The 23,648-nt window shown below is 37.3% G+C and overlaps 1 protein-coding gene across 1 annotated transcript in view; it reads right to left on the bottom strand.

The window, feature by feature from the left end:
- The window catches only part of CCNB3 (cyclin B3), a gene marked incomplete at its 5' end in the record, with an annotated part of 51,013 nt that overhangs the window by 14,767 nt on the left and 12,598 nt on the right, over window positions 1–23,648 (bottom strand). The window contains 4 exons of the mRNA XM_082682048.1: window positions 11,238–11,330; window positions 12,692–12,787; window positions 13,701–16,869; window positions 20,918–21,015. Of these exons, the coding sequence (XP_082538174.1) occupies window positions 11,238–11,330; window positions 12,692–12,787; window positions 13,701–16,869; window positions 20,918–21,015 (3,456 nt within the window). The remainder of the gene's footprint in view (window positions 1–11,237; window positions 11,331–12,691; window positions 12,788–13,700; window positions 16,870–20,917; window positions 21,016–23,648) is intronic.

Here is a 23,648-nt window from a genome sequence, read left to right as displayed (position 1 = left end):
TATGTATATGTATAACTGATTCACTTTGTTATAAAGCAGAAACTAACACACCGTTGTAAAGCAATTATACTCCAATAAAGATGTTAAAAAAAGAAAAAAAAGAAAATTACAGACCAATACCACTGATGAATATAGATGCAAAAATGCTCAACAAAATACTAGCAAACAGAATCCAACAACACATTAAAAGGATCATACACCACGATCAAGTGAGATTTATCCCAGGGATGCAAGGATTCTTCAATATATGCAAATCAATCAATGTGATACACATATTAACAATTGAAGACTAAAATCCATATGATCACCTCAATAGATGCAGAAAAAGCTTTTGACAAAATTCAACACCCATTTATGAGAAAAACTCTCCAGAAAGTGGGCATAGAGGGAACCTACCTCAACATAATAAAGGCCACATATGACAAACCCACAGCAAACATCATTCTCAGTGCTGAAAAACTGAAACCATTTCCCCTAAGATCAGGAACGAGACATGGATGTCCATTCTCACCACTATTATTCAACATAGTTTTGGAAGTCCTAGCCACGGCAACCAGAGAAGAAAAAGAAATAAAAGGAATAGAAACTGGAATAGAAAAAGTAAAACTGTCACTGTTTGCAGATGACACGATATTATACATAGAGAATTCTAAAAATGCCACCAGAAAACTACTAGAACTAATCAATGAATTTGGTAAAGTTGCAGGATACAAAATTAATGCACAGAAATCTCTTGCATTCCTATACACTAATGATGAAAAATCTGAAACAGAAATTATGGAAACACTCCCATTTACCATTGCAACAAAAAGAATAAAATACCTAGGAATAAATCTACCTAAGGATACCAAAGACCTGTATGCAGAAAACTGTAAGACACTGATGAAAGAAATTAAAGATGATATCAACAGATGGAGAGATATATCATGTTCTTGGATTGGAAGAATCAATATTGTGAAAATGACTATACTACCCAAAGCAAACTACAGATTCAATGCAATCCCTATCAAATTACCAATGGCATTTTTTACGGAACTAGAACAAATCATCTTAAAATTTGTATGGAGACACAAAAGGCTATGAATAACCAAAGCAGTCTTGAGGGAAAAAAACAGAGCTGGAGGAATCAGACTCCCTTACTTCAGACTATACTACAAAGCTACAGTAACCAAGACAGTATGGTACTGGCACAAAAACAGAAATATAGATCAACGGAATAAGATAGAATGCCCAGAGATTAACCAATGCACCTATGGTCAATTAATCTACGACAAAGGAGGCAAAGATATACAACACAGAAAAGACAGTTTCTTCAATAAGTGTTGCTGGGGAAACTGGACAGCTACATGTAAAAGAATGAAATTAGAACACTCCCTAACACCATGCACAAAAATAAACTCAAAATGGATTCGAGACCTAAATGTAACACCAGACACTATAAAACTCTTAGAGGAAAACACAGGAAGAACTCTCTATGACATAAATCACAGCAAGGTCTTTTTTGATCCACCTACTAGAGAAATGGAAATAAAAACAAAAATAAACAAATGGGACCTAATGAAACTTAAAAGCTTTTGCACAACAAAGGAAACCATAAAGAAGACAAAAAGACAAACCTCAGAATGGGAGAAAATATTTACAAATGAATCAACGGACAAAGGATTAATCTCCAAAATATATAAACAGCTCATGCACCTCAACATTAAAGAAACAATCAACCCAATCCAAAAGTGGGCAGAAGACCTAAATAGACATTTCTCCAAAGAAGACATACAGATGGTCAAGAAGCACATGAAAAGCTGCTCAACATCACTAATTATTAGAGAAATGCAAATCAAAACTACAATGAGGTATCACCTCACACCAGTTAGAATGGGCATCATCAGGAAATCTACAAACAATAAATGCTGGAGAGGGTGTGGAGAAAAGGGAACCCTCTTGCACTGTTGGTGGGAATGTAAATTGATACAGCCACTATGGAGAACAGTATGCAGGTTCCTTAAAAAACTAAAAATAGAATTACCATATGATCCAGCAATCCTGCTACTGGGTATATACCCAGAGAAAACCATAATTCAAAAAGACACATGCACCCCAATGTTCACTGCAGCACTATTTACAATAGCCAGGTCATGGAAGCAACCTAAATGTCCATCGACAGACGAATGGATAAAGAAGAAGTGGTACATATATACAATGGAATATTACTCAGCCATAAAAAGGAACGAAGTTGAGTTATTTGTTGAGACGTGGATGGATCTAGAGACTGTCATACAGAGTGAAGTAAGTCAGAAAGAGAAAAACAAATATCTTATATTAACACATGTATGTGGAACCTAGAAAAATGGTACAGATGAAGCAGTTTGCAGGGCAGAAGTTGAGACACAGATGTAGAGAACAAACGTATGGACACCAAGGGGGGAAAACCGCAGTGGGGTGGGGATGGTGGAGTGCTGAATTGGGCGATTGGGATTGACATGTATACAATGATGTGTATAAAATTTATGTCTAATAAGAACCTGCAGTATAAAAAAATCAAACAAACTAAAAAAACAACTAATACTAAAATTTCTTTGGGTTATTTGTATGGAAATATGTTAATATAAATGTTTCAGACATTACCTGAAATTTCTAAAAATCTTATATGTTCTGTTATAATGTTATAAGTCATAATTCTAGTTATTACTTTAAAATGTATATCTCAGAAATAACTAAATTACCTTGTCAATTGCATTATTATGAACTTTTATCAAATCTTTAACCATGGTCATTTTTAAGTCTTTTGTCATGTACAGACAGTTCTGGGTGTACTCTGATGCGTTTGCAAAAATGTTCCTATAAAAGGGTTTCATCTTCAAGTAATTCATGGAAAAGACTGACAAGTACAGGTTTCTGGTAACTGACTATACTGCTGAACTGAATGAATCAGCATTTTCAGAACTCTAATGGAAAACTGATGAATTCATAAAAGTGCTAACAAAAGATGAAGATAAAAAATTAATTTTATGGGACTGAGTGAACTGATGAGGATGATTATAATTTTTGTGACTTTCTGTTTGAATAAAATAAAAATCCCACAAGGACTCAGAGGCAAAAAATATACAAATCAATTTTCACTGCAAAGTAAAGGAGCTGTTACAGCGGAGGATTACTGGACTGAATGTCAATATTATGACATAGTATGAGTGTGTTTCATGTTTGGTAATTGCAATCATTGTTGCTTTTGTTGTGGTCATCCATTTACAATGTTTGGTGTCAGTTTATTTATCTCTTGTAAAAATAAAACACTGTGTGTGTGTGTGTGTGTGTGTGAAAAATTTAAAAATTAAAAAATAAAAAAGTAAATTAAATAAAAAGGAAATAAGAAAAGTCTGAAGTCAATAATCTAATCTTCCATCTCAAACTACGAAAAGAAGAGCAACTTAAACCCAAAGCAAGAAAAAGGAAACAATAAAAATTAGCATAGATATCAATAAAACTGAAAACAGAAAAACAGAAAACAAATAAAAGCAAAACCTGGTTCTTTGCAAATATCAATAAAAATGATAAACTCCTAGCAAGACTGATAAACAAAAAGAGAGAACACACACATTACCAAATATCAAGAATGAAAGCATCATCAGGAAATGCTATGAACATAAATACAACAACTTAAATGAAAGGACCAATTCTTTGAAAACCACAAAGTTCCAAATTTCATCTGACATGAATAGATAACTTGAATAATCTCATAACTATTAAAGAAATTATATTCTTAGATAAAATTCTTCAGAGAAAAGAAAAAACTTCAGGCCCAGATAGTTTCACATGTGAATTCTACCAAACATTTAAAGAATGAATAATATAAATTCTGCACATCTCTTCTAGAAAAGAGAAGAGAAGGGAATACTTCCCAAATTATATTTTTAACATCTTTATTGGAGTATAATTGCTTTACAATGTTGTGTTACTTTCTGCTGTATAACAAAGTGAATCAGCTATATGTATAGATATATCCCCATATTCCCTCCCTCTTACATCTCCCTCCAACTCTCCCTATCCCACCCATCTAGGTGGTGACAAAGCACCAACTTGATCTCCCTCTGGAATGCATCTGCTTCCCACTAGCTATCTATTTTACATTTGGTAGTGTATATAGGTCAATGCTATTCTCTCACTGCATCCCAGCTTACCCTTCCCACTCCCCGTGTCCTCAAGTCCATTCTCTACGTCTGGGTCTTCATTCCTGTCCTGCCCTTAGGTTCTTCAGAACCTTATTTTTTTTGCTTACATTCCATATATATGTTTTAGCATATAGTATTTGTTTTTCTCTTTATGACTTACTTCACTCTGTAAGACAGACTCTAGGTCCATCAAACTCACTACAAACAACTCAATTTCATTTTTTATGGCCGAGTAATATTCCACTGTATATAAATGCCACAACTTCTTTATCCATTCATCTGTCAATGGACACTTAGGTTGCTTCCATATCCTGGCTACTGTAAACAGAGCTGCAGTGAACATAGTGGTATATGACTCTTTTTGAATTATGGTTTTCTCGGGGTATATGCCCAGTAGTGGGATTGCTGGGTCATATGGAGTTCTATTTTTAGGTTTCTAAGGAACCTGCATACTGTTCTCCATAGTGGCTGTATCAATTTACATACCCACCAACAGTACAAGAGTGTTCCCTTTTCTCCACACCCTCTCCAGCATTTACTGTTTCTAGATTTTTTGATGATGGCCATTCTCACTGGTGTGAGGAGATACCTCATTGTAGTTTTGATTTGTATTTGTCTAATGATTAGTGATGTTGAGCATCCTTTCATGTGTTTGTTCGCAATCTATAAATCTCCTTTGGAGAAATGTCTATTTAGGTCTTCTTCCCATTTTTGGATTGGGTTGTTCGTTGTTTTGATATTGAGCTGCATGAGCTGCTTGTATATTTTGGAGATTAATCCTTTGTCAGTTGCTTCATTTGCAAATATTTTCTCCCATTCTGAGGGTCATCTTTTCATCTTCTTTATGATTTCTTTTCCTGTTCAAAAGCTTTTAAGTTTCATTAGGTCCCATTTGTTTGTTTTTATTTCCATTTCTCTAGGGGGTGGGTCAAAAAGGATCTTGCTGTGATTTATGTCATAGAGTGTTCTGCCTATGTTTTCCATTAAGATTTTTATAGTGTCTGGCCTTACATTTAGGTCTTTAATAACTTTTGAGTTTATTTTTGTATACGGTGTTAGGGAGTGTTCTAATTTCATTCTTTTACATGTAGCTGTCCAGTTTTCCCAGCACCATTTGTTGAAGAGGCTGTCTTTCCACCATTGTATAGTTTGGATCTATCCTGGAGAATGTTCCACGAACACCTGAGAAGAAAGAGTATTCTGTTGTTTTTGGATGGAATGTCCTATAAATATCAATTAAGTCCATCTTCTTTAATGTATCATTTAAAGCTTGTGTTTCCTTATTTATTTTCATTTTGGATGATCTGTCCATTGGTGAAACTGGGGCATTAAAGTCCCCTACTATCATTGTGTTACTGTCGATTTCCCCTTTTATGGCTGTTAGCATTTGCCTTACGTACTGAGGTGTTCCTATGCTGGGTGCATAAATATTTACAATTGTTATATCTTCTTCTTGGATTGATCCTTTGATCATTATGTAGTGTCCTTCTTTGTCTCTTGTAATAGTCTTTGTTTTAAAGTCTATTTTGTCTGATATGAGAATTGCTACTCCAGCTTTCTTTTGATTTCCATTTGCATGGAATATCTTTTTCCATCCCCTCTCTTACAGTCTGTATCTATCCCTAGGTCTGAAGTGGGTCTCTTGTAGACAGCATATATATATGGGTTTTGTTTTTGTATGCATTCAGCCAGTCTATGTCTTTTGGTTGGAGCATTTAATCCATTTACCTTTAAGGTAGTTATCAATATGTATGTTCCTATTACCATTTTCTTAATTGTTTCAGGTTTGTTATTGTAGGTCTTTTCCTTCTCTTGTGTTTCCTGCCTAGAGAAGTTCCTTTAATGTTTGTTGTAAAGCTGGTTTGGTGGTGCTGAATTCTCTTAGCTTTTTCTTGTCTGTAAAGGTTTTAATTTCTCTGTCGAATCTGAATGAAATCCTTGCTGGGTAATCTTTTTTGTAGGTTTTTCCCTTTCATCACTTTAAATATGTCCCGCCACTCCCTTCTGGCTTGCAGAGTTTCTGCTGAAAGATCAGCTGTTAACCTTATGGGGATTCCCTTGTATATTATTTTTTGCTTTTCCCTTGCTGCTTTTAATATTTTTATTTTGTATTTAATTTTTGATAATTTTATTAATATGTGTCTTGGCATGTCTCTGCTTGGATTTATCCTGTATGGGACTCTCTGCACTTCCTAGATGTGACTGACTATTTCTTTTCCCATGTTAGGGAAGTTTTCAACTATAATCTCTTCAAATATTTTCTCAGTCCCTTTCTTTTTTCTCTTCTTCTTCTGGGACCCCTATAATTCAAATGTTGGTATGTTTAATATTGTCCCAGAGATCTCTGAGACTGTCCTCAATTCTTTTCATTCTGTTTTCTTTATTCTGCTCTGCTGTAGTTATTTCCTCTATTTTATCTTCCAGGTCACTTATCCGTTCTTCTGCCTCAGTTATTCTGCTATTGATTCCTTCTAGAGATTTTTAATTTCATTTATTTTGTTGTTCTTCATTGTTTGCTCTTTAGTTCTTCCAGAAAGAACTAAAGAACCAGAAAAATACAGTACACAAATATTTTTAAAAAGAACACTACAGACCAACATATATCATAAACATAGATGCAAAAATCCTCAACAAAATATTAGCATATAAGATTTGCAATACATAAGAATAATACTCCAGAACCAAGTGGAGTTTATCCCAGGAATATGAGCCTGCTTCAATATTTAAAAATCAATATAATCCACCACATCAATAGGCTAAAGCCAAAAACAAAATCAATAGATGCAGGAAAAAAGCGTTTGACAAATTTAACATTGTCATGATAAATATGTATCAGCAAACTAAGAATGGAAAGTAAATTTCTCAACTTGATCAAAGGTAGCAGCAAAAACTCTACAGTTAAGATCATACTAATGGTGAAAGATTAACTGCTTTATTTCGAAGATCAGGGACAAGACAAGGTTGTCCACTCTTACTGATTCTATCAACATCATAATTAAGTCCTGCACAGTGCAATAAAACACAAAAATGAAGTTAAATGTATACAGACTGGAAAGGGATCAAACTGTCTCCATTTGCAAATGACATAATTGTCTATGTAGATAACTTCAAGAAATCTACCAAAAAAAGAACTCCTAAGATTTAATAAGTGAGTTTTAGCAAGATCATAGAAAACAAGGTCAACACACAAATATCAATATTTCATATTGGCACTGTACAAATGGAAACCAAAAAATTTTTTAAATACCATTTACAATAGCTACAAAAAAGAAAATATTTGGGTATAAATCTAACAAAACATGTACAGGATCTGTATGGTTTTTTTAAAAAAAATCAAAGAAAATCTAAATACATGAGAGACATACTACATTCATGGTTCATGGGTTGGAAGATTCAACATAGAAAAAAATGTTGATTCTATGCAAATTCACCTATAAATGTGTATTGGGGGTCCCCAAGACCACCTCCAGGTACAATGATTCCTAGGATGACTCACAGGACTCAGCACATAGTCACACTCATGGCTATGATTTATTATAGCAAAAGATACAAAGCAAAGAGAAAAGGAGCATGGGCAAAAATTGGTGAAAACCAGAAGCAAGCTTCCAAGAGTCCTATTCCCGCAGAGTCTCTCAGGATGCAGTTAATTCCTCCAGCAATAAGACGGAACAATACGTGTCAAGTGTTGTGTAACAGGGAAGCTCATTAATGACTCAGTGCCTAACATTTTACTGGGAGCTGGTCACATAAACACTCTACCTAACATGGACCAAAGTTCCAGACTCGCAGAAGGAAAGCAGGTGTTCAGAATAAACCATAGTGTTTGCACAAAGAGTTTAGGCACAGTTATCATTAGGGGAGAATTTTACAGCAGTGTAGGGAACTGCTTACCAATCAAGTTCCCAGATGCCAGCCAAAGGGCAACCTTGCAAACAGGCCTTTCTAAGGCTAGTAGCATCATGCCTGTTATGTTAACTCTTTTCTGCACAAGATGTAATTCAATTCCAATCAAATCCTCAGCGGGATTTTTTAGTAGATATAGACAAACTGATTCTAAAATTTGTCTAGAAAGGCTAAGACACTAGAATAGCTAAAACAATTTTGAAAAAAAAGACAGAATAGGGTTGGAAGAATCATGTTACCTCGTTTTAAGACTTACTATAAAACTATAGAAATAAAGGCTGCAATACTGGCAAAGGGATAGACACAGATCAATGAAACAGAATATTTAAAAAAAGTATAGAAATAGACCCACACAAATAAGGCAAACAGATTTTTGGCAAAGGTGCAAAAGCAATTTACTGGAGAAAGTATATTTTTCCACAAATGGTATTAGAACAATTAGACATCCATATGCAAAACAATGAAACTTGATTTCAAAACCTGCATACCTTATATAAAAATTAACTCAAAATGAATTATAGATTTAATGTTAAAGCTATAAAATTTTTAGATAAAATATGGGAGAAAATATTCATGACCTAGGTTTAAGCAGAGTTCTTAGATATGACACAAAAATTGCAATCCATACAGAAAACATCGAAAAACTGGACTATCAAAATCAGAAATTTTTGCTCTGTGAAAGACACAGATAAAAGAATCAAAAGACTACAGACTGGTAGGATATGTTTGTAAATCACACATCCAACAAAGGATTTGCATCCAGAACATGTAAAGAACTCTCATAACTTGACACAAAGAAAATAAACTACCCAATTTAAAACTGGGCAAAAGACACAGACACTTCATCAAAAAGGATATACAGATGACAAGTATGATGTTCAACATCATTAGCAAATGCAAATTAGAACTACGGTGAGATTCCTCTACACATCTATATGGCTAAAGTTTAAAAAAAAATACCCAGTGCTGACCAGGAATTCAGAGCAGCTAGAACTCTCATACACTGCAGGTGAGAGTGCAAGATGATACAGTCACTCTGTAGCACTTTCTCATTAAGTTAAACATACATTTATCATATGACACAGCAATCCCATTCCTGGGTATTGATGTTAGGAATGAAAACTTATATTCACATAAAACCCTGTAAATTAATGTTTATAGATGTTCTTTTCACAGTCTCAGAAACTGGAAACAACCCAAATGGCCTTCAATGGGTGAAGGGTTAAACTAACCTTGGTACATCCATACCATGGAATACTACTCAGCAATAAAAAGGAATGAACTATTGATACACACAACTTGGACAGACCTCAAGGGAATTATGGTGAGTGATAAAAGTCAATCCCAAAATGTTACAAAGGTCAAAAAGAGAAAAACAAATACCGTATGCTAACACATATATATGGAATCTTAAAAAAAAAATTGGTTCTGAACATCCTAGGGCCAGGACAGGAATAAAGATGCAGACATAGGGCTTCCCTGGTGGTGCAGTGGTTGAGAGTCCGCCTGCTGATGCAGGGGACGCGGGTTCGTGCCCCGGTCAGGGAAGATCCCACGTGCCGTGGAGCGGCTGGGCCTGTGAGCCATGGCCGCTGAGCCTGCGTGTCCGGAGCCTGTGCTCCGCAACAGGAAGGGCCACAACGGTGAGAGGCCTGTGTACCGAAAAAGAAAGATGCAGACGTAGAGAATGGACTTAAGGACACGGGGAGGGGGAAGGGTAAGCTGAGACGAAGTGAGAGAGTGGCACTGACATATATACACTACCAAATGTAAAACAGATAACTAGTGGGAAGCAGCTGCATCGCACAGGGAGATTAGCTCAATGCTTTGTGACCACCTAGAGGGGTGGGATAGGGAGGGTGGGAGGGAGATGCAAGAGGGAGGGGATATGGGGATATATGTATACATATAGCTGATTCACTCTGTTATACAGCAGCAACTAACACAACAATGTAAAGCAATTATACTCCAATAAAGATGTTAAAAAAAAAGCGGGGGATAATAAACATACACAAATGTTAACACTGTTTGTACGTTGTGGGATCATAAGTAATTATAATTTCTTACTTTGCTATAATAATTATGAATTTTGTGCAATAAAAATAACAAAACTTTTTTATTAAAAGATTCAGTTCATCATTCCAGCTGCTAGAGATATTTTATCTGTTATCCATTTATTTCCTACCCCTACTCCCAGTTTCATGCCATCTGTGAATTTGATGAGATGATCTTCTCTGTTCTCATCTACATCACTTATAAAAATATTGATCAGAACAAAGTCCACTGGCAGTCTACTAGAAATCTCTTTCTTGCTTGGTAATGATCAGCAATCTTTGTGATCAATTTTACTTATTTAAGATTTACTCAAATTCTACTCTTATCTAATTTACTATTTTGCATCATTTCCATAAGATGACATTTTCATGCTTTGCTGATGTTCAAATATACCATGTCTACCACATTTCCCTGGTCTGTCACTCCAAAGTGAGCCTGAACCATTACTCTGGTACTTAAAGGATATTAAACTATATTACATTTTCTTCCCAATTATATAGTAAGCCTCTGCTGGGCATATACTATGCTTTATATTTCCTTGCAAACTCCACAGCAATCCTTTCAATTCCATTCATTCAACAAATATTTATTGACACCTACTACGTCCAGGTACTATTCTGGACTACCTTTGTTAGTATAAAGTGATAATTAAGTATTCATAACAACATTCCCTCAACATCCAACCCTCAACAAACAGCCATCTGCCCTGTTTGGGGCTACAATGTCCTTCCTATTACCCATCCCATCCAAAGCTTGAGAGACTTTGTCACTAACCCCTATCCAAATCACAAGATATACTTTTACAGGATTTTGAGAATGATTAAACTGACATACCATCATTGCCTTTTCTAGAAATCTCTCTCCTTCCACTGGGTTCTCCGAGTGTCTTATTAATAACATTCTTATAGTACTTAGTATATGCTACTTTGTATTGTTCTTATCTGCCTGCTTGTCTTATCTTGTCCCCTAGGTCATAAGCTCCCTGAGGGCAGGAATCATGGCTTATTCAGCTCTGTAGACCCAGAAAATTTTTACTACGTTTGGGACCTGGCAATGCTGAATGAATAATTGATAAAGAGAATATCAGCCCCTTAAGGCAGCAGTTGTCAGGCTTACCTGCACCTCCACCAACCAGTCCACGAGAATGGCCCTCATGTCACTGTTGATATCATTCTGCCTGGTCATGTATTTTTTAAGTATGAACTTTTCCTGGCAGCAAGAAGAAAGAAGTGTTAACAAATAAACTCTTCCTGTAGTTCAAAAATTGTAACTTGGGAAAAAATATTTGCAACTAATATCTCAGAAAAAAATTGTAACCTAAGTAATTTCCTCAGGGTTCTAAATCATTATTTTCAGCTGGTATCAGATAGGGGCAGATAAAAGTATCCTTTTCCAGACAAGTTTCAGTTATCCTTAGGAAATGGACACACATGATATTTAAGTGTCAGGGTGGATAGCGAGGAGTCCAGGAGAATATGGAATATGGGCAGGAATACACCTATGACTATAGATGAATACCAAAGAGATTCTGCCCCTTCTTTGCAATTCAGTCTAAAGCACAATACCAGGCTGTGTAGAGGAGTCCTTCTCAAACTTTAACATGCATATGTGAAAGATACTTGAGGATCTTTAAAATTCACATTCTAATTTAGAAGGTTTGGGGTGAGGCTAGGTTTCTGCATATCTTTTTTTAATTTTATTTTATTTATTTTTTTATATAGCACGTTCTTATGTTATTGATTTTAGTTAGTGTATATATGTCAATATATATGTCAATCCCAATCTCCCATAAGATCCCCAGTGAAACCAATACTGCTGAGCTAAGGCCTGCACTTTTAGTATAGTAATCTCTTGCTTCCTCCAAGGTATACTAGAAAAAGTACAGGCACTGGAGTCAGTTAATCTATTGCTGTGTCTCTAGAGAGAAGATGAGATATTCATCTTTCCTCTTATGCATGGCTTGCTAAAATTCTAGTTAGTAGATAACCTTGGTCCCATCTGTTCCACTGAGAGACAGAAGAAAATCTGGAATTGATGAATATTAGTGGTAAAAGAGACTGGCAGATTTCAAAGGAGAAAGAAAATTTCACCAGGTTGGAGAGCTGGAATAAAAGGTCTGGTTTTACATATGATGCCAGAAACTTGCACAGAGAAAGGAAAAGATCCCTAAGAGCAGTCACTCAGAAAGAGCCCGCTTGACAATTTTTGTGTCTGAGATTAGCTCCTCAACAATTAGAGGTGTAGGCTTATGGTCTCCAAGGTAATTAGACTTTAGTTCATATCCCAGATCTACCACATACTATTTGTGTTGACTGAGCAGTTTCCTCCAACTATAAAAAGGAGATAATAATACCTACCATCATGAAGTTATTGGGAAAATTAAACAAGATAATGTTTATAAATCCCTTAGCACAATGTTTAACTCATAGTATGCTACCAGTAGATGTCAGTTGCTGCTAATATTGTTTTCATCATCATTATTACCTCCCCTTTAAACTTGCATTTGAAGGATGTGTGATGAGAAAATGAGAACTGGAAATCATTGCCCCTCACCCTCACCACCTACACACCTCTCTCTCCTTCATGTAACTGAAGATATCCTTAGCATATATTGAGTTGAAAAATGGATCACTGTGGTCCTTGTCAATATCCTCCAGTGGGGTCATCTGCTTGGAAATCACCAGAAAGACATATTAAGAGAAAGATTCCAAGGAAAGCTTAGCACACATACATAAAAAATGACTCCTTTCTTCCCACTGTCATCTCCTCCTAAGGTTCCTCAAGCCTTATATGTCCTGGGCCATAACAGAGCACCCCTTGGCCCTGTAATCCTCATACTGTTGAGTAACCAAGAAATGCTTAGTCCTCCTGTACATACCGGCTCTGCCCTAAGAAACAGACACTATTTTTACAGGTAAACTCAAGATTCTCCAAGAAAGACATTCTTGTCTTACTCTTTCAAATTATGTCACCTGTCTTCTTAGGTCCCTTGTTATGTCTCAGTGCTTTGATCTGGCCCAGTTCATCTTCTTGTTAGCCTTTTCCTCCCTTCTACACATTTAACCAGGTTGTTCTGCCTACAAGAGGGGTCTTTCTTCTTCTGCTTGCCAAATTTCATCCCTTAGTCCTTCCAATTTACAACTTAAAAACCATCTTCCTTGGAAGATGCCTCTGTGAACTTAATCCATCTTTAGCTAAGATCCAATGTAATGCAGACTGCAATTACTAAGAAAGGCAATTTCCTGAAAGAAATTGTCTAGCCACTACTGAAAAGCATATATATACATACATATATATATATTATATATATATGTATATAATATACACACACACACACACACACACACACACACACACACACACACAGTATTCCAGACCCTTGGGGGGTATTCCTGGAATAAATACTTTCTAATTGCTCAGGTACATCACTACGCCAATCACAAAGTCAAGAGATTCCACAAGGCCAACTTGATTTAATACCAATTGCTTAGGAAGGCAAAAAAAATCTCTTTGCTAGCAGCCACCTCCAGGACAACAAAGAACACTTCATCTAATTTAAGAAGAAAGAAAGCAGAATACCTCCTTCTCTGATCTCTTGTCCTGAGATGAGAAAGGTTCATTGGAACTGGATTCACAAGTACTGGACTGGCTTGTGGTACTGAACTTGCCCACACTGGACATGGTGACAGTGCTGGACAAGCCTGTTCTAGAGTCAGGGGCAGTGGTAGACACATGTGGGCTGGTTTCAACTTGGAGGATGATGAAATCTTTGATAAAGGTGTCTTCTTTGTGAGTGAGATTCTTCTGCAAGGCCAATGGCTCCTTGGAAGACAAGTCTTTCTCACTGCTGGGCTTCTCCTGCAAGGCCAAGTGCTCCTTCAGGATAGGCTCCTCCTCAATTGTGGGATTCTCCTGCAAGGCCAAGGGCTCCTCGAAGAGGGTCTCTTTCTCACTCGTGGGCTTCTCCTGCAAGGCCAAGGACTCCCTCAAGACGATTTCCTTCTCAATGCTGGGATTCTCCTGCAAGGCCAGGGGCTCCTTCAGGATAGTCTCCTCCTCAATTGTGAGATTCTCCTGCAAGGTCAAGGACTCCCTCAGGATGGTCTCCTTTTCAATGCTGGGCTTCTCCTGCAAGGCCTGTGGCTGCTTAATTAGGGACTCCTCTTCAATGGTGATGTTTTCTTGCAAGGCCAACTGCTTTTTCAAGAGGAACACCTCCCCCTGAGCAGTGGGCTTCTTCTTTAAAGATAATTGCCCCTCTATGCTCACTGCCACCTCAGTGGAGAGCTCTTCCTTCAGAACCAACGGTTTCTTGAAAAGGAATTCCTCTTCAGTGGTGCTTTTGTCCTGCAAAGCCAACAGTGCCTTCAAGGAGTCCTCTTTGTTATCAGTCTTCTTCTGCAAGGCAAAAGACTTCCTGAAGAGGGACTCATCTTTGTTGGTAGGTTTAACATGCAGTGAAAATGGCTCCTGAAAGGGGAATTCCTCCTCAGTGGTAGACCTCTCCTCCAAGGTCAATGGCTCCTTAATATATGATTCTTCTTCAGTGGTGATATTCTCCTGCAAGGCCAATGGTTTCTTTGAGAGGGACACCTCTTGCAGAGTGGTGTGCCTCTCTTTCAGTACAGATGGATCCTGGAAGAGGAACTCTTCAGTTGTAGACTTTTTTTTAAAGGGCAACAGCTCCTTAAAGAGTGACTCCTCTTCAGAGGTAGTCTTCTCTATGACCAGTGGCTTCTTTAAGAGGAACGTCTTCCCCTGAGTGATTTGCCTCTTTTTTAAAGATACCGGTGTCTTGGTTAGAATTGTCTCATCAGTTGAAGACTTCTTCCTAAATGACATTGGCTCCATAAAGGAGGAGTCCTCACCTTCACCAATCATATTCTGCAAGTCCAACTGTTCTTGGAAGATAGGCATCATCATTTGAGTGGTACACTTTTTCTTCTTTAAAGATAATGACTCCTTGGTAGAGATTGCCACATCTGTGGTATGTTTCTTCCTAAATGACACTGGATCCATAAGAAATTCATCTTTACTGTCTATATTCTCCTGCAATGCCCATAGCTTCTTTAAGAGGACCACATCCCCCTGAATGGTGTGCTTCTCTTGCAGTGCAGATGGTTTCTTCAAGAGGGACTCCTCCTCAGTGGTAGGCTTTTTTTTAAAGGATAATGGCTCCTTAATGAGTGACTTCTCTTCAGAAATGGTCTGCAATACTAGTGGCTTGGTCAAACAGGACACCTTACCCTGACTGGTACACTTCTTCTTTAAAGACAACAGCTTATTAGAGGAGGTTGCCTCCTCAATGGTACGCTTCTTGTTAAAAGCCAAAGGCTCCCTTAAAAGGGACTCCTCCGCAGTTGGAGTCTTCCGCAAGACCAACGGCTTCTCCAAGATGGACAACTCCTCCCGAGTGGTGTGCCTCTCCTGCAATGCTGATGGCTCTTGGAAAAGGGACTCCTTAGTGGTAGGCTTCTTCTTAAGGGATAACGGCTCCTTAATGAGTGACTTCTCTTCAGAGGTGGTCTTCTGTAATACTAGTGGCTTCTTCAAGCGGTACCTCTTCCCCCGAGTAGTATGCTTCTTCTTTAAAGGTAATGGCTTCTTGGAAAGGGTTGCCTCCTTAGTAGTATGCTTCTTCCTTGAGGAAATTGGCTCCATAAGAAATTCATCTTCGCCATCCTTTTTCTCCTGCAATGCCTCTGGCTTCTTCAAAAGGGTAACTTCCCCATCAGTGGTGTGCTTCTCTTGCAACACAGATAGCTCCTGGAAGAGGGACTCCTCCTTAGTGGTAGGCTTCTTTTTAAAGGACAATGACTCCTTGATAAGTGCCTTCTCTCCAGAGATGGTCTTCTGCAATACTAATGGCTTCTTCAAGTGGGCTATCTTCCCCTGAGTAGTGCACTTCTTCTTTAAAGATAATGGCCTTGTGGTGAAGGTTGTCTCCACTGTGGTAGGTTGTTTCTTAAAAGCCAATGGTTCCTTAAAGACAGAATCCTCTTCAGTGTCGATCTTCTCCTGAAAGGCCAATGATTTCTTCAAGATGGACACCTCTTGTTCAGTGGTGTGCTTCTTTGGCAATGCAGATGGCTCCTGGAAAAGGCACTCCTTCTCAGTGGTAGGCTTTCTCTTAAAAGACAACAGCTCCTTAGCGAGTGACTTCTCTTCAGAGGTGATCTTCTGCAATACTAGTGGCTTCTTCATACAGGACATCTTCCCCTGAGTGGTACACTTTTTCTTTAAAGATAACAGCTTCTTGGTGGGGGTTGCCTCCTCAGTTTTAGGCTTCTTCCTAAAGTTTATGGGCTCCATAAAGAAAGAATCCTCTTCAACACTGATGTCCTGCAATGCCAACTCCTCCCTCGTGCAGGACTGCTTCCCCTGATGTGTGCACATATTCTTTAAAGATAATGTACTCTTGTTGATGGCTGCCTTCTCAGTTTTATGCTTCTCCCCAAAAGTCACTGGCTCTACAACATCACTGTCAGTCTCATCCTGCAAGGATAGTGGCTTCTCTAAGAGGGACACCTCCCTCTGATTTGTGCTCTTCTTTAATGACCCCTTGATGAGGATTGTATCCTCAGTAGTGGGTTCCTCTTTTAAAATGAATGGCTTTTTGAAAAGAGATGCCTCCTCAGTAGTGGGTGTCTTGGAGCTGGTAGATATCTCCAGAATGAATGGTTTATCTATAATATTTGGTACCATGGTGGTTGAGACTACTACTGGTGAGAGTTCCAGCTTATTATACCTGTAAAGGAAACAATGTCTGGGTAAGAAGAATGTAGTTCCTAGAATCCTCACCTACCATCTCGTTTTGTCACTCTACTTACTAAATGTATGGAAGTGGAAAGGGCTTCAACCCCAAGAGACAGACTAGAGGGTAAAAATCAATGGGTACCATAGTAAATCAACTAAGTAGCACACAGTATAGTTTCTATGACCTAGGTCCCCATACTTTTCCAAAAAATTTCCCCTGAAATCCATGTTATTTATGCTTTCTCATATATGATTTATTAACTTTATTTATATACAAAGGCTTTTATTATAATACTTACCACATTGTATGAGTGACTGGCTTATATATGTCTCCCTCACTAGCTGCATTTATCTGTCTTTGTCTATCAGCACCAGGCATCTGATAAAATTCAGGTTGAAATTAATATTGTTTAAAGGCTTATGAGAGAGGATTATAAGAGAGAGGCTTATAAAAGGCTTATAAGAGAAAGTTGGGCTGGTACTTATTGTTCATGGTATCTAACCATATTCCTTTCACTCTAGGCTATTCACAAGATGCTTTCCTAGTGGAGATAATAAAAAAGACCAAAATAAACATTTGTTCACATGTGTCAGATGCAAAGCTTTGTTTTGAATAGGACTGCATATCCAATCAGAGTGACTAACCTGGTGTGACCAAATCTCTGGATGACTAGAAATCAGAATAAGAAAAGGGAGAGAATTAAAGGTAAATATGATCAGTCTGAACAAGAGTAAGTACCTTCAAAAGACTAGATATTATATGATTCCTTTTATATGAAACATCCAGAGGAGACATATCCATAGGGGTATATCCATAACAGAAAATAGGTTGGTGGTTGCCTGAAGCAATTAGGCAAGAAAATAAAATAAAAGGGATCTAGATTGGAAAGGAAGAAGTAAAACTACTTATATTAGCAGATGACATAGTCTTATACATAGAAAATCCTAAGGAACCCACACACAAATACTATTAGAACTAATATACAAGTTCAGCAAAGTTCTATGATTCAAGATCAATATACAGAAATCACATGTATTTCTATATCCTTGCAATGAACAACATGAAAATGAAATTATGAAAACAATTCCATTTACAATAGAATCAAGAAGAATAAAATGCTTAGAAATAAATTTAATAAAAGAGGTGAGAAATTTATACTCTGAAAAGTACAAAAAAATGTTAAAAGAAATTAAAGATCTAAATAAATGAAAAGACATCCCATGTTCCTGGACTTAGTATTAAGATGGTAATACTCCCCAAATTGATTTACAGGTTCAAGGCAACTTCTATAAGAATCCCAGCTGGCTTATTAGTAGAAATTGACAAGCTGATTCTAAAACTTATATGGAATTGCAGGGAACCCAGAAGAGCCAAAACAATCTTGAAAAAGAGGAACAACGTTGGAGGGATCACACTTCCCAATTTCAAAACACACTACAGAACAACAATAATCAAGATACCATAGTACTGGCATAATGAAAGACACGTAGGTCAATGGAATAAAATTGAGAGTTCAGAAATAAACACATGTACAGTCAGCTGATTTTCAACAAGGGTGCCAAGACAATTAAGTGGAGAAAGATTAGTCTTTTCAATAAATGGTGCCGAGGCAATTGGATATCTATCAATACATGCAAAACAATGAAGTTAAACCCCTAACATACACCAACAATAAAAATTAACTCAAAATGAATCAACAATCTAAGTTAAGAGCTAAAAATTTTAAACTCTAAAAAGAAAAAAATCTTAAAAGTAAATGTTCATAACCTTGGATTTGGCAATGGTTTCTTAGATTATGATACCAAAAGCATAAGCAACAAAAGAATAAATTGGATTTCATTACAATTAAAAACATTTATGCCTCAAGGAACACCAAGAAGAAAATGAAAAGACCTACAGAATGGAGGAAAAGTACTTGCTAATCATATATCTGATCAGGGACTTGTATCTAAACTATATAAAGAATTCTTACAACTCAATAATGAAATGATCAATAACCAAATATTTTAAATCAGCAAAGGATCTGAATAGACATTCCTCCAAAGAAGATATGCAAGTGGCCAATAAGCACATGAAAGATTCCCAAATCATTAGTCATCAGAGAACTGCAAATCTAAACCACAATGAGATACCATCCCACACTCACTAGAAAGGCCATTTAAAAAACAAACAAACAAAAAACCCAGAAAATGGCAAGGATGTGGAAAATTCAAAACCCTCATCCACTGCTGGTAGGAATGTAAGATAGTGCAACCACTATGGAATACAGTTTGGCAGTTCCCCAATGAGTTCAACATAGAATTACCATATGACCCAGCAATTTCTAGTTACATATGCAAAAGAATTAAAAACAGGTGTTCAAACAAAAATTTGTACACAGGTGTTCACAGCAGCACTATTCACAACAACCAAAAGGTGTAAACAATTCAAACGTTCATCAACTGATGAATGGATAGACAAAATATGGTACATTCATACAATGGAATATTATTTGGCAATAAAAGAGGATGAAGTACTAATACCTGCTACAACATGGATGAACCCTCAAACATCATGCTGAGTGAAAGAAGCCAGATACAAAAGACGACACATTGTACAATTCCATTTCTGGGAAACGTCCAGTATGGATAAATCTATAGAGACAGAAAGTAGACTAGTGGTTGCCTACAGATGGGGAGGACTGAGAGGTGGTAGCTAAAGGTAGAGTTCCTTTTGGGGTTGATGAAAACATCCTAAAATTCACTGTGGTGATGGCTGCATAACTCTGTGAATATACTAAAAACCATTGAATTGTACATTTTAAGAGGGTGAATTGTGTATGTGAATTATATCTTAATAAAGCTGTTACCAAAAAAAAAACCCACTTAGAATAATGTGTGATTACAGTGAACTCTCAATAGATGTTAGCTATTAGCTCTAGCACTATTATTAGGGTCCATTTCACTGAACTCTGAATGAGGACAAGAATGTTTATGGCATTTTGTGAGGATTTCCCTGCTAAAGTCAGAATGGTGAAAGAAATTCAAAAGAAAATAACACAGGGAATTAAGGTCAAAATACACATGCAAATCCCAGGAATTTCATTTCAGCAAGAAACTGAGTGGGCTAAATGCTAATCTTCTGGTATGATTTCTTTCTGCTGGGTAATTAGCAAAGTGTCCTGTGGACCTGGCATGTTAATTTTTAGGAGTTCCCCAAACTTTTCCCCTTACCATTTGGAACCCATGCTTAGCTGGGTTATAGCTATCTAGCTGATCTATTCTATTCTTCCAGAAAGAAGTAATTCCCACTGGAATGAGGAGAGGATATAAAAAGGTCTCACTCCACTTTCTAACTCTTCTTCTAATAGAAGATTTCCTAGGAGTAAATCCTTTTCCCGATCCTAGATGAGAATACTCCTATCTACTTGCAGAACCTGTGATCAGTTCCCTATAACAGCGGACAACACACATTTCTGGCCTAAGGAGATAGTAATTTCTCTACAGTAAAAAGGAACAAGCCTCCCCCTAAGGTTTCTAATGGGATAAGCAGACTGGCAAGCTATCAGCCAGCTGCTGAGAATCCCCTGAAAAGTTAAGTTGCATCCACACTCTCAACCACGGAGTAGCTCAGTCAAGGACTGAAGTACTAAAATAGAGAAAGATGAGCACAAGAACTTTTGGCAAATTCCTCAATGACAACAGCTCTTTCAATATGCACACACCATGTGGGTGGGTGACAGAGGGAAAGAGGGGGAGGGGGAGGGGGAGGGGAGGGGGAGGGAGAGAGGGAGTGAGGGAGTGAGGGAGTGAGGGAGTGAGGGAGTGAGGGAGTGAGGGAGAGGGGCAAAGAGAAAGAGAGAGAAAGATTGGGGGTGGTGGTGAGATGAGGCCTATAATTCTTCAGCAATTTAGTCCATCTAAGCACCCGGAGTTAATGTAATACTCACCACTGTAGCTCACTAAAAATGTTCTCAATGGGGACAAAAGGCAGTCAAAAGGATGTCACACCCTCTCCTTTACCATATAAAACAATGCCATCTGACTACCCTCGTACTCACCCACGAGCACGTGTGTTCCTGTTTATCTTCTTGGAAACATCTTTAACAAACTCATTACTGGCTTCTTTCTTGGGCTTGGCAGGTTGACTTTGAGAAGCCTGCAAGGAAAAAATAAAGGTGGGGGGGCTGGTCTGGAGGAGGAAGCAAGGAAATGGAGAGAGAGAGAGAGAGAGAGAGAGAACCTCAAATTAACCAATAGGTGGTTCTCACAGGAAGGTCCTGACACACATCCACACCCTGGACACCTTGTTTGGGTGTTCCCAGGAACATTGATCAAAACATCTTACAACCAGTATGGTACTGGTGCCAACTAGTCATGATGGAAGCTAGCAGTACAGTAGTCCTGGTGCATATTAGCTAAATAGCAGCCCTAAGTGATTTCAAGATACATATGATGTAGTTCTGATCTCCAATGTCAGGCATATGGCTGGTAAATTCTCAAAAAGATGTTTTGTAAACATCACATTCCATTTTGACCCCATAAGATGTTCAGAGGGGGGAAAAGGTAATATAACTGGCTTTGCTGCCTGAGTATACCAAGATCAACTAGCTTTTCAGGATAGACCTCTAATACAACACTACCTGTGATACATCTATCCCATCTCACTGAGGGGATATTTATTTAACATGGGGCTCTGGAAAGCTCCACCAGAAACTCTAATCATGACTAATTCTATTAAACAGTAGAAGAGATCATGGGACTGTGAATAATGTCAGTAAAAATAATCTTAAAGGTTATGCCTTTAAAATGAAACAAATGGAATCTAATTATATTCCAAATAAATACCATAACCACACTGAAGGACAAAAGAAAGAAAACAGAAGGAAATACAAGATAATAAACAACTAATCCAAGTAAACACAGACTATACACCCTCACCATATACATCCTCAGTCAGGATGTGTTTGTGGGATGGTGGAGAATATTGCAAATAAATCTGGAACTCTTTTTAGTAGGTGTGTTTATTATGGTGGTGTGGAAGAAGTAATTCTGAAACTCTTTTAGATGTATTATAGTATTGAGTAAATGTGTTGATGATCTTGTGAACCATGGTTCTCATTGTAGAGAAGGAACATATAAACACGGATTGAGGAATACAAGAAAGAACCCTGTACGTTTTGGAATGGGAGTTGTGTGGACTCATGATTTCTTAAATAGGTATATGTGTATATACATCTGAGTATACAGGAGTGTGTGTATTTGTATATATAGATATATGTGTATATATATATATATGTTTAAGTACAGATGTGTGTGTATCTATATGTATATATACATGCAGACATTTCCTAACTCTGTCTGCAGAAAGGGCAGAAAAAGCAGACACCCCAGTAGCACACCTAGCACTGAGATCTTGGTCTCTAATACCATTCCCCATTAAAAGGAATAGGAATTCTTCACAGAAATGGTTGACTCCATGCCAATAAAATAGGTACAAGAACATCCTGGAACATCCTGTTATGCTGGAAAGAAAATGTTCAAAAAAATGATGATAGTATGTCACAAAGACACAGTAGTCAGATTAAGGGGGGCCCTAGTGACCAAATTTGGGACAATTTGAGCACCAAAATAATAAAATACAATACTGAACAACAAACCACTGAAAAAACAGGAATTCATAAGTCTATACCAATAATAAATAAACAGGGAAGAAGGGAGGCCTCTGCTTGTAGACTGGTAAATGGGGAGCAAGTGCTAGAGTTGGAAAAATCATCAAAAAGATTGTTAGGCAAAAATCATCAATGAATGCTAAATCTAGGGGACATTTTGATGAAGAGTGGCTATTTGGAGGCTCTTAAGGGTGTGTCCCACAGATTATTAGTTGCAAGAGGAAAAAGAAATAAACAGTAATTATATAGTGGAGAAACCAGACAACATCTTGACTGGGTGATCAAAATTAACCTCACCAATGAGGGACAGATGGATGTCATGTGCCTCCAGATGTGATACTCTAAAGACAGAACATCACCTATACAGTACTCCAGCCAAGCATATATAACATCAATCTAATCACATGGAAACATCAGACGAACACAAAATGAGGAATGTTCTATTTTTAAAAGGGGGGTTGGGTGGGACTGTATTCTTCAAAAATATCATAAAAAACAAAGAAAGGCTATGGAAGTGTTCCAGATTAAAAGAAGCTAGAGACATGACACGTAAACGACCCTAGACTGGATCCATTACTGGAGGGGAAAAAGTGCTTATAACATTGACTTTACAAAGTCAATGGAAAAAAATTGGAATATGGACAATAGATTACATAAAAACACTATATCAATGTAAATGTATAAAGTTGTTGACTGCACTGTGTTTATATAAGACTATTTCTCTGAGGAGAAATAGTATATAGAGACTCTTTCTCTATATACACTGAAATACCCTAAGTACTTCATGGTAAAGGACCATGATGTATATAAGCAGATAGGATAAAATGTTAGTAATATGTGAATCTAGGTAAACAGCATATGTGTGTTCTTTGTACTGTTTTTTATTTTTGCAACTTTTTATAAATTTGAAATTATTTCCAAATGAAGTATAAAAAAATTATGCCTTTGTATCATCGTATCATAATAAGCAACTACAATCCAACAGGGAATTCTTTCTTAGGCCCTCAAGTTGTTGTCCACTTCTGCTCTTCAAAGAGCTTGACACAGTTTGCATTTTAATTTCACCTAAAGTTTTACAAACTCCTTATGTGTCAGGCTGAGATCCAGCTTTGGAAAAGAT

The sequence above is a fragment of the Grampus griseus genome (genome assembly GCF_964374135.1).
Source record: "Grampus griseus genome assembly, chromosome: X".
Taxonomy (NCBI): Eukaryota; Metazoa; Chordata; class Mammalia; order Artiodactyla; family Delphinidae; genus Grampus; species Grampus griseus.
Note: the sequence above shows the minus strand (reverse complement) of the source record. Positions and strands in the feature narration are given on the sequence as shown.